Source organism: Eleutherodactylus coqui, chromosome 7 (assembly GCF_035609145.1).
Source record: "Eleutherodactylus coqui strain aEleCoq1 chromosome 7, aEleCoq1.hap1, whole genome shotgun sequence".
NCBI classification, from domain to species: domain Eukaryota; kingdom Metazoa; phylum Chordata; class Amphibia; order Anura; family Eleutherodactylidae; genus Eleutherodactylus; species Eleutherodactylus coqui.
In genome coordinates, this window is record NC_089843.1 from 51,771,761 (window position 1) to 51,786,371 (window position 14,611).

The following is a 14,611-nucleotide window of genomic DNA, read 5'->3' on the forward strand; positions in this document are numbered from 1 at the left end:
AGAGGTATTGATATTTGAGATGAAACCCCAAAACATCAGCCAGCAACGAAGCAAAAACCTATGAGCGTATATGAGCTGACCCTAAAGGCCCATTTAGACACAACGATTCTCGCTCAAAATTCGATCGGATAGTTTTTGTGCACGAGTCGTTCATCGTTCAATTCTAGTTTTCTAGAATTGAGCTATGAACTCTTATCAGTGGTGCAGGCTGTTATCACAGTCGGCAGTGCTGATAAGATTCTTTCAGCTCCTGTCCCACTGGTAGTTCACAGCAGGACGCGAGATGTAATCGCGGAAAACAATACAGCTGTTTGCTTATGCAGAACAGCTGTATTGATCGCCAAGTGATAGCGGCGGTATCCCGCTGCGCCTGCATAGTTCGTTAGTAGCTATTATAGACTATGCAAAGATGATCGCTCAAAACGGTCACTCAAACTGTCGTTTGAGCGATCATCTGTCAGTGTAAATGGGGTCTAGCATATACACATGAAGTAGGTACACCGGTGTTTAAATAGAGACATGAGACAGACAGATAGGCAGACAGGCAAACAGAGAGGCACGAGGCAGGCAGGCCGACCGGCACGAGGCAGCAAAAATTTGCAATTTTTTTAAATCCAGAATTCTACAGCAAACTTGATTATGACTCTCCCCCTCCATCCTCCATAATTTGCAGATTGTAGAGAGCTGGTATTGAGCAAGTCTTATTCGCAGAAATATTCTGAAAACCATCCTTTAAAATAATTAAAATTAGCCATTTTCAGATGAGACAAGAGGAGAAAAGTGGATTTAGCGGTTTAAACAAGGATAAGAAAAACGTGGCTACTTGTTTAAAAAAAAAAACAGCGCCACACTTGACCACAGGTTGTAAGTGGTATTGCAATTGAGCTCTTTTCACTTCAAGTGAGCTGAGCTGCAATACCAGTCACCAGCTTTGGACAGACGAGGTGCTGTTGCTGGAATAAAGCAGCCATGCTCCTTCCCTTTCTGGGTGACTAGAATGGCACGGTGTACATTGTTATTCTTGCCATCACAACTGTAAAAACCTCAGCAAACCCAATAGGTTTGGGTCTGTCAATGAGGAGCCAACTCAGCATGCTGGCTTCTGCTCTAAACCATGACACCAGTGTGAACGGAGCCCAACTGCTTCTTGGTGCATTGTGATAACTCACTAATTTAAAAAGCATTTGACACATTAAAAACTTTTTCAAGATCTCTGCTTGTGATCAGTGAATGAGAACACTCTGGTTCCCTTCATGAAGCTACCCTTCTGGACCTAATAGTTCATACAGCTGATGGTTTTCAACAATTGTATGTATCCAGTCTAGAGAGTGAACTAAACAGTATGAACTCAAGAAAGACACATATTGCCTGCACTGATACACTGTAGCAAATTATTAGGATATGACCCGGGTAGAGCGGGGCCTCCTAAATCCCCATCTTACCTAAGTAACCACAGATAGGCTTCGTTGGATTCAATTTGGCCACAGCAGCCACATTTATTAACAAACAGAACATTAAACATTTTACCCAATAGGAAAGCCCAGGCAGAGATCCTTGGGGCCCCGAATCTGTCGCTTCACCAAATGGGAAATAGTTGCAACTGCAACCCAGCGCATACTAACAGATTCAGGCAACCTATTTCCGAACCACGCCTCCCGCCGCAAGCCAACTGACTCGGGAGGCCTACCACTCACCAACTAGCCTCTAGTCGCTGACCTCCCAACACAGAGGCCGGCTAGCCATAACCTGGCTAGCCGCTCCCACCATCTTTGCAGGGCACCATCCTGTCAAAGCCATGAGGCGGCAGGCCCACGTACCAATTAACCCTTTCCAAGCCATTTATTTTTTCTCATCCATTCTCCCCAGCTCCAAATAAATTGGAGCTGGGGAGAATGGATGATAAAAAATACATTTCCCTGCACCCTCCTGAACTGACAGAGTTCAGGAGGGTGCAGGTGCTCACTGCACCGTGGGGGGACCTGTTTACCTGTCCGGCATCTTCCGCATTCTCCCTTCTGCCTCCCGACTCGGCGATCATGTGACCGCTGGGGTCAGGTGGCACCCAGTGGTCACATGATTGCCGGGCCGGGAGGCAGAAGGGAGAATGCAGAAGACGCCGGACAGGTAAACAGGTCCCCCCACGGTGCAGGCTCCCGACTCGGCGTTCAGGTAACACCGGCGGTCACATGATCGCCGGCCGGAATCTCTGTGCATTACATAACGCTAATTGAGTGCTATGTAATGTGTAAAGGAGAAGGCAGAGAGGGTTAAAACCCTTTCTGCCTTCTCCTCGGGGGTCCTCGATGAGGATCAGTGCCGGAGTGCATCTACACCCGATGTGTCTGATGATCGGGTGCAGATGCACTCCTGCACTGCAGTGTCGGGCCTGTCCCGACATCGGAGCTGTGGAGGGAAATGATGATGTCGGGGCAGGCCCGACATTGGATTGCAAAGGGTTAATCAAAGGGGGAAGGTAGCTATCCAGCCCCCGCTTCCCCCCACCACCACACTTTTATGCTGACTCCAAGGACCCCCCCCCCACTGCCATGACAAGCTTCCCAAAATCAACCCCCCCCCTTCCCCTCGGGCGGGCAGGAGGGACTCTTCTCTGCTCCGCTGCACCTCTTCCTGCATCTTCTTCCTTGCTGCTCCAACTGGCTCCTCCTCTTCTTCTTTGCATGGTTTAGTTTTCCAAATCCGCCTTTCTTCACCCCCCCCCCCTTTTACCCAGCATGCCTTCTACCCTGTTAACTCTTTCCCTCCCTATTAACCCTGTCATGCCTGACTTCCACTTAGCAGCCTTGCGGGCATCAGTTCCTGCATTCCTGGAGAGGGATTGGTATTGCTGATGAATTCTCACAGAGGATCGTATAGACTAGATACAATTGTAGCAAATCGCGAAGCTCAGGATAAGTCATCAACAGCAGATCAACAAGAGACCACCACGCTGGGCCCCTGGCAACCAGCTGTTCCCATGGACCAGTGTATTTTTGTACTAAGCGTTTTGCTAGAGGAAGCAGACAGCTCCATGCTTTGCACAGTGGCCAAGGTTGTTACTGCAAACCAAGTCCCATTTGCTGCAATTGGATCCCACTGATCTGCTATTGATGACCTACCCTGAGGGTAAATCATCAATAGCTAGAAGTGGGATAACCCCATAAACTGTGTGGCGATAAGGGGGATAATTCATTATTTGTGGATGGCATCAGGGAAGCACAAATGTGGTGCTATGACTGTGGGGTACTAAGGGTACACCACTGCCTTGTGGAGGGCACTGAGAAGGTAGCGGCAGCATAGGAAGATTGTGTAGCGACGAGCTGGGATTGGAAGTGGTCTTTATAGAAGTAAATGTGAAGTGCGGCCCCATAACGCATCAGAACAGACATCACTGAGAGGACGAAGCTAGAGAGACAGTCCAAATCGCCCGGCAGCTCTGTGCGTCAGGTACCTCCAACAGACGTCCAAAGATGCTTCACCTAAGCTATAGTACCGAACACACTGGAGATACGTAAGTGAGGTGGGCCCTTGGTAAAAAATGACACACAGATGCAAGTTTGAGCCAACTCTGGGGAAATACATACAGCCTGGTGTCCACATCAGACCCTGGTTCCTGTGTCACCTGCCCCTACTGCCACATAGGTCCCTCCATCCTAAAGTCATGTCCCCCTACTCCTGACAGATCACCTCCGCCTGGAGCTTTCTTCTACAACAGATGAAACCAGGCAGCATTACGGACACTTGATATGTACAGTACAGAAGATTCTAGGGGCTTTCCTATCTCCGCCTGATGTGGCGGGCCTCTATTCTCACGGGGATCCAGAATGACCTTTAGAAAAACAGAAATTACATTTGTGACTTGCAGTTGTTCATTCAAAACATGGCTTGGGATAAAAACAAGCTAAGGCATAGTGACCGGTCCGATGTCCCCCGGGCCCTAGCAGCCCCTCTGGGGTCCCCACCGCTCTGGAACCATGAAGGTCCACCAGCCTTCGCATGCCGCTTTTTGTGTACTTGACTGTTCAACCAATCACAGGCTTTACCGATCACATGCTGTTTGTAGGGTCCTTCTAATCAAGGGTAGCATTGAAGGGAGTCCAGCTTCAACAAATAAAGCTCATTATACAAAATATCCAGGGTCAGTTCGTTATGTTTTCTAGATCTCTGCTTGCTGTCATCCAATGGGAATCTTCCTGGACATGTGATGGACATGCAGGTGCACATCACGCTACTAGATAACCGTACCGTAACAAGGCAGCGTGTGGTGGTGTTCTTTGGGAACTGTATGGATTATGTGGGCACTATATGGCAGTATTACGTGGGCTCTTTATGGGAGTATTCTAAGGATCCTACCTATTAGTTCAGCAATATATGGTGACATTTGTGCTGTGCAGTATATGGCGGTATTATCTTGGTACCTAGATGGTGGAATTATGTAAAATGAAATTAGGTGAACAATTAAAGGGGACAGCTGCCACTATTAAAGCATTAGAAGTCGTTCCCAGGATTTCTGCCGACCGATGGATTTCCACACTGCCTGGTGACTAGACGAGGAACCGCAAGTTAGGATGGGGACTCGATCGAGGCTTTTTTCATTTTACGTGATTTTTGGCAGTGATGTGGCCATCGTAAAAACACATACAGTTGTGTGAAAGAGGCCGAAGTCATACTCACTGCTCCGATCATCCGCTGCGCCTGTTCTCACCAACAGACGTCCCTTCAGTAGGGCTAAATGCTGTAGACTAAACTGAGCGGCGCTTACCCCTCCGCTGCCGCCCCATCCAGCGCTGCAGCCCCGCTGTAGTCCAGGCATTTTTTGCGACAGCTGACATCACAGGTAACATCCGCTGTTACAGCAAACACTGGGACCATAACGGGGCTGCAGCGGCGGCGGAGTACCCAAGCAATGCTCACTTTATTTTTTACTACAGCCAGCCCTATTGAAGGGATGCTGTCCGGTAACTGGTCCGCCCCTTTAATTCACAAGTCATTTTTCTCTTGGACGGATGATAGATCAAAAAATTGCAGCGAGTCTTATTTTTGTGCCCATTATTTGCTATGTTGGTGATCAAAAAGAGGCATCCCAATCGCACGCCATGTAATTTGCATACAAGTGCAATGTGTTTTTTTTTACCGTTTCAACAATTGGAACCAGATACGATTTTATGTACATTGATGCAAATTTCACGTTTTCAATGCCCAAATGCATCGCACATGTGGGGAATTGCTGGTAAATGAGCGAGATGAATATAGTGGGAGCTTCATGATCATTTTATTATGGTCCTCACAAAGCGACATCACAACTCAATAATATGAAACCTATCATGTCATCAGAGCCCCGGCAGCGCTGGTCATGTGATTTTTGATGACTATCAAAATGGAACAGTTGCCAGGAATTACCAATCGCCCGTGATGAAAAAAAGATTCATTGAGCTGTGACGGTTGGAGGCGGAAATTAGAATCCAGCAGTCTATTTCCCGGCCACAATAGGCAAATCTTATTCAAATGAACGGTTAATTAAGGCCATAAACCAAACGGAGCCGTCGCACGTGATCGATGGGCTTCAGTTCTGCAGGTCCCTGTATTGTGGGACTCTGCATTATGCCATGCCAACTCTTTTTAGGAGAGATGCCCTCGTTCTTTTTAATTAGTGCTGGTCGTATTCCTACATATACTTGGACAAAAAAAAAGTTCCTTTGCATTGGGGTGCGCTTCATTGTAATTCCCGCTGCCCGCTGACATCCATTCTGGCCCGCTTTCACAGCAAGCTTAAGCGCCGCAGAGAAATCAGAGTGACAAGAGAGAGGAATCAATGCAATTATATTTACAAGCTCTCACCAGCCTGTGCAACGGGGCCAAGCAGCCAAATCAGCACCTCCAGATTGGGCGCTCACACAAATTAATGGACTTCCTTTGACCAAAGACGTTGAGCACCGTGCACTGGCTGCCCTCCAAGAAGCATGAAATATGCTGGAGAAGGGCCCAGGCTCGCTCACCAATAGGGGGGACCGTAGGTCAATTCCTTCTCAGATTAAACAGGTTCCTTGCTCGTTTTTTCACGTCTACCTGCAGACACAAGCGTCGCACGGCATCTGACATCGCATATTGGGATGGGATTATAGCAATAAGGTGAATGACGTTCGCTGGTCCTGACCATTAGCCCCCCCCTCTGGCTTCAGTGCAGTGGATGCCGTACCATTCCTGCAGCTCACAGGATGCACATGGCCAGTTTGCTTCTTAATGGACCAGCTTTCCTGACACTTGCCAATCCTGATCTCTCCAAGATTATTTAAGACACGCTTCCTGCACTTGGGGGTGCCTGAACAATAAGTTCTGTAAGGTTCTACAAAGGTGTTAATAGATGCACAAATCATTCTTGGTTTGACTTATACCTGTTCGCCGAGCTTTCCTGACTTATGTCTGTTCGCTGAGCTTTCCTGTTCTGGCCTCGGCTTGTATTTAGACCATGATCTGATTGCCACCAGCCCTGGCTTTGTGCCTGTCTCTCCATTTATGCAAGAACTCCACCTGCATTGACCTTATCCTGTGTATCACCTAAATCTCTGCCCGCTCCTCTGATATTGCACTGTGGTGCCTCTGACCTGTCTGTGCCGCTGCACTGAGACTACTCTCGGGGTAATAGCCTGGTTGCCCCAGTAATTATGACCAGATCACACTTAGAATGGTTAAAGAGTGAAAACCAGGGTAATCCGAGATGCTTCCTCAGCAATGGCCTGAAGTCAAATCAATTAGCAGTGGGTCGACACTCGCTCCATGACAAGCTCGTCAGGCCAATTACTTTTTAAAAGCGAAAATCAAGTTTCAAAACTAAAAATATGTTCAAAGAAGCTGTCACTTCCCTTCCGCCATTCTTAAAGCCCATTCACACAGGTGTATTTCCTGTCTGTGTGCCATCTGTGCTTTTTACTGATGGAATACAGGCGGCACCAGAACCTATTCAATTAAATTGGTGTATTCACACTTTTTCTATTGACTGATGTTGTGCACATACACACGCAGCAAAAGCAGTCAGTTTTTCTCAGACCGAAATGCATACACCTGTGTGCATGAGCCCTTATTGTCAGCTCATACAAAGTAAAGAATGACAGTGAACACAAAAGAAAGTTGCTCCAAGCTAAAAGGGTTTTCCACGAAAATACTATTGATGCTCAGGACAGGTCATTAGTGGTTGATTGGCTGTGGCCCGTCACTCCGCGCCCTGGACGATTAGCTGATTGGGCGCCTGCTGACAGCACCAGTATGCAGGAGTCCGAAGAGAATCCACCACTTCGTGCCATGTAGTGGCCACTGCGGGTAACTGCATCTGTAGCGCTCAGTGAAATCAATGGGAGCTATTCCTGCAATTACAAGCTACAGCCACTACAGTATATACCGGCGTTGTCAGCGGGTGCTCAATCAGTTGTGGCCCCAAGCGACGGGCAATCAACTATTGATGAACTAATCTGAGGATAGGTCATCAATAGTATTTTCATGGAAGAGTCCTTTCTTTGTCTTCTATGAAATCTCTGAGGGCCATTTAAACGTGGCAGTAAATTACAAATAGTGGGCCTCCTCAACTTCAGGTGCCTTCATTCCTATTGAAAAACCAACCATCCCACAAACCCTGCCATCAAGGCTACAAAACCATTTCCAAAAACATCCTTGGCAATTCATGTAATTGGTCTACTGCACTCAATCTGCCCCCAGTTGTAAGACTACTTTACCTTCTCGTGGATTTCCTGTGTGGACTGTGCATCGCAGAACGCCACTGTGGCTACATCTTTGAGGATGGGCATTTCTACTGTGCAATCCCTGCCATCCAGCAGGGCCACGAGTGGGCGCGGGTGCATGGGCCCATTCATTATTGGAGGTCGAATGCCTAAGGGAGTAAAAAAAAAAAAAAAGAGAGAAGAAAATTAGGACAGCGTTCATGAGGTTTGTGTCGAAAAAGAGAACATGTTTCAAAGAGATACAAAAAACACAATCTATAATTTTCCGAGTTGGTTTCTGGCCGGTATGAAATCATTTATTTACCCGGGAAGTGGATATGTACTCTATCAGATTATTATAATTGCTTATTTAAACATTCAGTGACAGGAGGAAAGGTTTTAAAGAAGACATTAGAAAAGGCGAAAAAACTTCCAATTTCCCAGCCTAGAAAACTTTATGAAGACTCGCGAAACAATTTGACTCACAAAAACCTTGGACAAATTTCTCTCGACTTGCTGAGAACTGAATGGAAGGGATGCATGAAGCACTAGCCAGAGCAGATCTGGTCCTGAGGACCACCGGAGTCATACATAAGAGCCCAACGGGCACCATGTAATGTTTCATTGGCACTGTACCAAAAAACTGTACGACCAGCTAGTTGTGGACTAACTTGATCACACAGGGATGGCCCAAGGCAGTTCCAGTTCAATAGGGCGATCAATAAAATCTTATTTTATATTTGATACCAAGAATTTGCAGACTTCTGGTTCGAAGCACCCCAGGGAAGTTAAGAAAAAATACAATCAAAATCAGTTGCTACGGTAATTTTCTCGAAAAAAATTGTGGAAACTGTAGAAAACTAGTCATAGATGCCAAGAATCCATATAAACCTATGAGAACCCAGATTGGACAATCCCTCGAACAATTTTTTTCCACTATTGGAACAATTCGCCAATGGAGAATTATTCTGAAAAGTCTGTTGGTGGAAAGGTTACACCACCCAGGGGGGTAAACTCTGAAGACCAAGGTAGTGGCATCACAAGAATTTCAGAAGACTTCCCAATGATATTCCAAAAAGTTTAAGGAAAAGTTTTTATGGGTCATTCACAGCCAAAAACGCTGTCCCATTGAAGTTACTGGTTAACCCCTTCCTGACACACATATAGCTATATACATCCTAACTGTACATACCCCATGCAGTGAGAATGTACATAGCCGTTCATAGCATATGTTAGGCATGCAACGGGCTCAGGAGTCAGATGTGCGGCATACACGACAGGTATAACAGCCAAACAACTGTCCGCAACAGCCGCGATCAAAGAGAACTCTGACGCAGCTGTTAACCCTTTAAATGCCACTGTCGGTTCCGATAATGGCATTTAAATGTCCCAATCGATCAGGGTTTGAATGCGCCGAACCCCTCCACCATGATAAGATCGTGGTGGTTCAATCTGGCTTCTGAAGACCCTGAGGCTTGCCTTAAATTTCTGCCTATGAAAGATACATAGCGCATCTCTAATTAGACGCCTTTTAAAATACGGCATGGTGCAATTCCATAATATTGCATTACACTGTATAAGCGATCAAATGATCTCAAGTTCAAGTCCCCCATGGGACCAAAGGTTAAAAAAATAGTAAAATAAAGATTTTTTAAAACGCTAAAAATAAAAAATATTTTAAAAAGTTTAAAAGAAAACCTTTTTCCTAGTTGTTGCATCAAAATGAAAAAAATATATATATATTTAAAATGGTATTTTAATCTGTGAAGGTCCAAGTTATTAAAATGTCACATTATAATTCCCCCATGATTAACTCCATCAGAAAAAAAACAACAACAGAATTGCGCTGTTTTTGTTACTTAGTCTCCAAGAAAAAAAATGCATAAAAGGCGATCTAAAAGGTTACATGTTCCCTAAAATGGTACCGATATAAACTACAGTTCACTCTGCAAAAAGTGAGCCCTCACACAGCCCCATTGAAGAAAAAGAAAGAAAAAAAAAACGTTATGGGGTTGAGGGGGGGGGGGGGGGGAAGAGGCTCAAAGAAATCCGACAAAAAGCAATTTTTTCACTTTTAAAATTATTTTTTATTTTTAAATATTACTATATAACAAAACGGTATAAACAGACCATCAGTAAACGCGCCATTTTTACTGGACCATGAACACTGCAAAAATATCCCCCGCAAAACTGTATAATTCCAGATTTTATCTGATTTCGCCCTACTTAAAACATTTTTAAAAGTCTTCCAATACGTTATATGGTACCTTAACTGGTACCGCTGAAAAATACAACTCGTCCCGCAAAAAACAAGCCTTCATCTAGATATATCACACAAAAACTTTTTTTTTTGTGTGATTTTTTTGAAAGTGGAGATACCAGAACTGTAGAATCTGACCTGGAATCGGGGTCATGAAAGGGTTAATGTGCATCCCCTAAGTTTTCCAAAATCTTTTTTTTTTTTTCTTTTTACACAAGCACTATTTTAGGTCAGTCGACTTGCTTATGAATACTTGGAATATTTAGACTTTATACATTCCTTTATCGGCGCCTCATGCTGATTATCCATCCTAAAGAAAGTTTGCGAAGGGTGAAAGTTTTTGGAATATACTTAAAACTGGGAAAAAAAAGGCGCTACGTGATTGAACAGACCTTCTATTATGTGCCCACACCCCTCAGGAATTGTTTGCCTTCAGCTAGAGATTTTGATAAACTGCCCATAGAAGTTATTTGGTTTCCGGATGTAAACCTGCAGTGTACAGTTACCAGGAACAAGTTCACACAGGATAATACAAAACAACGGCGCTGCCTTTTCCCATCTTTCTCTTGGACACCGGCCAATGCCTTGAACTTTTTGCCTTTACTCCAACCTTTCAGTCAACTAATGTACAGTAGTTAGCGATACTGATACTGGCTATCCATCACGTTCTGCACAATACCACCCACTCCTCACAAACTTCGAGTCACTAAACGGTACGATCGAGAAGAAAGTAGGAAGCTTTCAAAATCCAGCAAGTCATCTCTTAATTCTTTATCGGGATACGAGGATACATGGCTGGCCGGTTACTGTAGACTAGGTCATCCTTGCAGGATTAATGGACAGTCTTCTTGAGCAATGCAAAGCTAGCTGGGTGATTTTCAAAAAGTCTGAAAGTCCTTAGTAAAAAGCAGACAGACAACCTTCAAAACCGTATAGCCAACATGTTCCCAACGCCACGTTCTTAGGGGTAATAAAATCCTCAAAAACTAAGCCAAATTTTTTATGTCATTTGCTAATTTATAGGACTTGGCTAAATACAAGTATGACTTGCTTAAGTTTACTGATCCTCTTGCTGAGAACCGACGAGAGAAAATAATCTTCCTACACAGAGAACAAAACTCACTACGGTCTGTTACAGGCAGGTATAATACAACATGTATAATGGTTCTTGTATCAGAAAGCCCTTCGATATTTGCCCGATACACAATTCGCATCAAAAACCAAGGGAAGTTTTTGGCTGGAATGAACCACGCTCAACATTTCTGCTACTCGGTTCTAACAAAAAAAATTAAAAAGTGGCCATACATTTGAATAGGTTATTAAAATATAAATATAATGGCTGCCATCTAAGCCGGTGAGAATGTAACTAGGACAGACCTGATAGAAGGGGCGGAGCCTAACACTATGCATTCCCGTCAGCCTATTAGAAATGAACAGTGTGTTGAGTTAAACTCTACCCGCCCCTTTCAGGTCTTATCAACCCATACGAATTACATTATGGGAGGAGTTTCTAACAGGCTACAGCAATTTTATTTATTTTGTAGACTACCCCTTTAATATAGCATTCAGACAAATGTTTGATGCATTGACCATTACTCTGTCCAAACTCAACATAAACATGGTTTCTCAATGGGAAGAGTGGAATATGCCAGAATGCTTGATCCTGGGGCCATCACAGTACATGCATGATTGTGCCGAGATGGGTGGGAAACTTATCAAACTAAGAACTTGTTCACATTAGCACTAGGGGTTTCCATTCCCCTGTTCTATCGTGGGTGCAGGAAAACGGCAACGTCTAGCTGACTGGAACCACCTAACAAATGAATGGAACCAAATGGACCCCATTGACTATAATCAGGCCTACTCGGCTCCCAACCAGACGGACGTCTTTTTGCCAAATTTGACAGCACTGTTTCATCATGTAAAGATCGGCAACAGAGGTTCCAAAGAAAACCTCAGACGCTGATGTGAATGAACCCTAACTGGCTATTGAGCTTGAAAAGATTGAAGATGCCTGCTTTAGGGAAAAGGAGGTGGAGGTCGGGCTAGTAAGAAATGACTAAAGATTACAAAAGGCCATTTCCTGAATGAAAGGGGATCTAAAATGGTCTAATTTGACCTTCTTAGATATCTGAAATACGGTGCCAGGTCAACTCAAAAAGGGTTGTCCAAGATTAGAAAAACATGGCTACTTTGTTCTGGAAACAGTGCCACACTAGTCCACAGGTTGTATCCGGTATTACAATTCAAATGTATTGAAGTGAATGACGCTGAACTACCTGTGTGTGGCGCCGTCTTTGGAAGAAAGCTACTATTTTATACTTTAAGCCTGTACAATCACATTTCTAGATTTTCTGTAAGATCATCTCAAACTACGTTTTTACTCAAAAGAAACAGATAAGTCAACATTATTCCGACACAAGGAGTTAAAGCAAAAAAATAGCAAATTTTAAAAAATCACCAAGTTCACTGCAAAGGCAAGGAAAATAGGAAAAAGTGGAAGAAAAAAAAAAAAGAATGGAAAAATAAAGACTGGTTGACTTAGATTAGGCTAGGAACAACAAAGCCGAATCCAAACACAACAGACAAAAGTTTGGCTGAACTCCTGTTAACACAATATAAAGGAGAGAAGCCACACAAGAGAAGAATTGTGCTTTAACCGCAGGTCATGTGCTCGGAGGCCGGAGCTGAAAGGTGAGTAAGTGGTGTAAGAAATACTTTCTATGTTTCAAACCACCAAATGAATACATGAGGAGTCCGGCCCATTTCCCAAGTAGTCACATCCCCACACAAAAGGCACTTATAGTCTCCAAGATGACATGGGTGAGGCTGCCCTTCAGGAAAACTATCAAATGTGACGATATCACGACATTTAATGGTTCCGACTCGTCAAAATGTTCATATATAGTAACTCGTATATTTGTTATTTGTGTGTGTGTGTGGGGGGGGGGGGGGGGGGGGGGGTTAGCACCCCAACATTTGGCAGACCTCTGGCAAGTCTTCCGAAAAGATGACTCATATGCATGCATAAAAGGGCTAAATCTTACTCTGTGGGGGTCACAAAGGAAGGCACTATTACTGAAGGCATTATTTCTTGTGGTGGGCATTACTACTGTATGTGGGGGCACTATTACTTTATGAGGCACAAAGGGAGGCACTATTAATATGGAGAGGCACAGAGAGGGGCGTTGGAGGCATCAGCAGGATGGGGAGAGTGTGCAGGGCTATGTAGAGACTCGAGGAATTCTTAATGACGGATTAGATGTAGGTAGAGAAGGGAATATGAACGCCCCAAACAGAGATGTCACCTGTAATGTTGAGCGAACTAAACCAGGAAAATTCTGTTTTGCGTCGAACTTCTCTAAAAATTTGGTTCGGCACAAACCCAAACCGAGCTTTTAGCAAAGTTCTACCCGCAACTGGGTTCTACTAATTCAGTTCGCTCAACACTAATCCTGAACACTGGTGTATAACACTGTCGAAGAACCGTCAATGCCCTGTATAACACTATCCTAGCATTAGGGCGGCTGCACACGGCCGGGTTTGTATTGCGGAATCTGGAGCGAGCGTCCGCCTCCAGATTCCCAGCAAATACCACCCATAGCATGCTATGGAAAAGCAGTTTTTCCTGTACACGAGCGGGAATCAGTTGTGATTTTCTGCTCGCGGAGGAAAACAAAAAAATCGCTGCATGCTCTATTTCAGTGCGGATTCCGCATGGACAGCTTCTTTTAAAGTACATGGAAGCCGCTTGGCCCGCAGCCCTTTCGCAATGACATTGTAGATAGGTTGCGGGATCCGCGTCATCACCTAGAGACGACGCAGGAAAAGCAGGGATTAAAAAAAAAAAAAAAAACTGTACTGCGTATGTCCAACGGCTCGCTGTGTGGACCATCCGCAGTACAGAAAAAGAATATCAGTTACGCACGGGTGTCAGCTGGGCACAGAATCGGATTCCGCGCGGGCTCCCGCATGCAGAATTCGACCTGGTTGTGTACAGCCAGCCTTTATGGCTCACAGACAGTGCTGTACAGCAGTTTTAGGGGGTTGGTGAACTTCCAGTTAGGTTTGAACTAGTTTGGACCAAACCAAACATTTTACAAAAGTTTGGCGAACTGGCCAGACCAAACTTTTCAATAGCTCGTTCATCACTAGTCCCCGATGGTCACTGGAGGTAACTGCACAGTAATCACTATCGCTGTGTAAAGCTGGTATCTGACGGCTATTTGGTGGCTGCATAGACTTGTAAAAAAAAACATTTACAGGGGATTCTGAAAGGAGTCAGACTTTTGTTCTGTGCCCTGACTTCACCGGTGGATCATGGGAGTGGGAGAGTATAAATAAAATACATCACCCAGCTTTAGGTCACGTCCCCCAAGGGCACTATAACTGAGTTAGTGAAGTTTTGAAAAGCTCAATTTCACCAAATTTTTGCAAGAAGTTCAGTCAGCATCGAACTGGAACTTTGCCCAAACCCCTAAAACTGGCATATAATACTAAGAGTCATACAATTATTCTTCCTCAGCATTGCCTTACAAGGCTCGGGTCCTAACCTTGACTAAGGACAACATCTACTCGGACAAATTTCAACCTTGGACTCCAGCACTGCAAGGCCACAGTGCTAACCACTGAGCCACCTGCCTGC

The 14,611-nt window shown here is 44.7% G+C and overlaps 1 protein-coding gene across 6 annotated transcripts in view; it reads right to left on the reverse strand.

The window, feature by feature from the left end:
• Positions 1–14,611, reverse strand: part of CTBP1 (C-terminal binding protein 1) — a 318,027-nt gene that overhangs the window by 39,306 nt on the left and 264,110 nt on the right. For all 6 annotated transcript variants that reach the window (XM_066573001.1, XM_066573006.1, XM_066573004.1 and 3 more), the window contains one exon: positions 7,722–7,876. In XM_066573001.1, the coding sequence (XP_066429098.1) occupies positions 7,722–7,876 (155 nt within the window). The remainder of the gene's footprint in view (positions 1–7,721; positions 7,877–14,611) is intronic.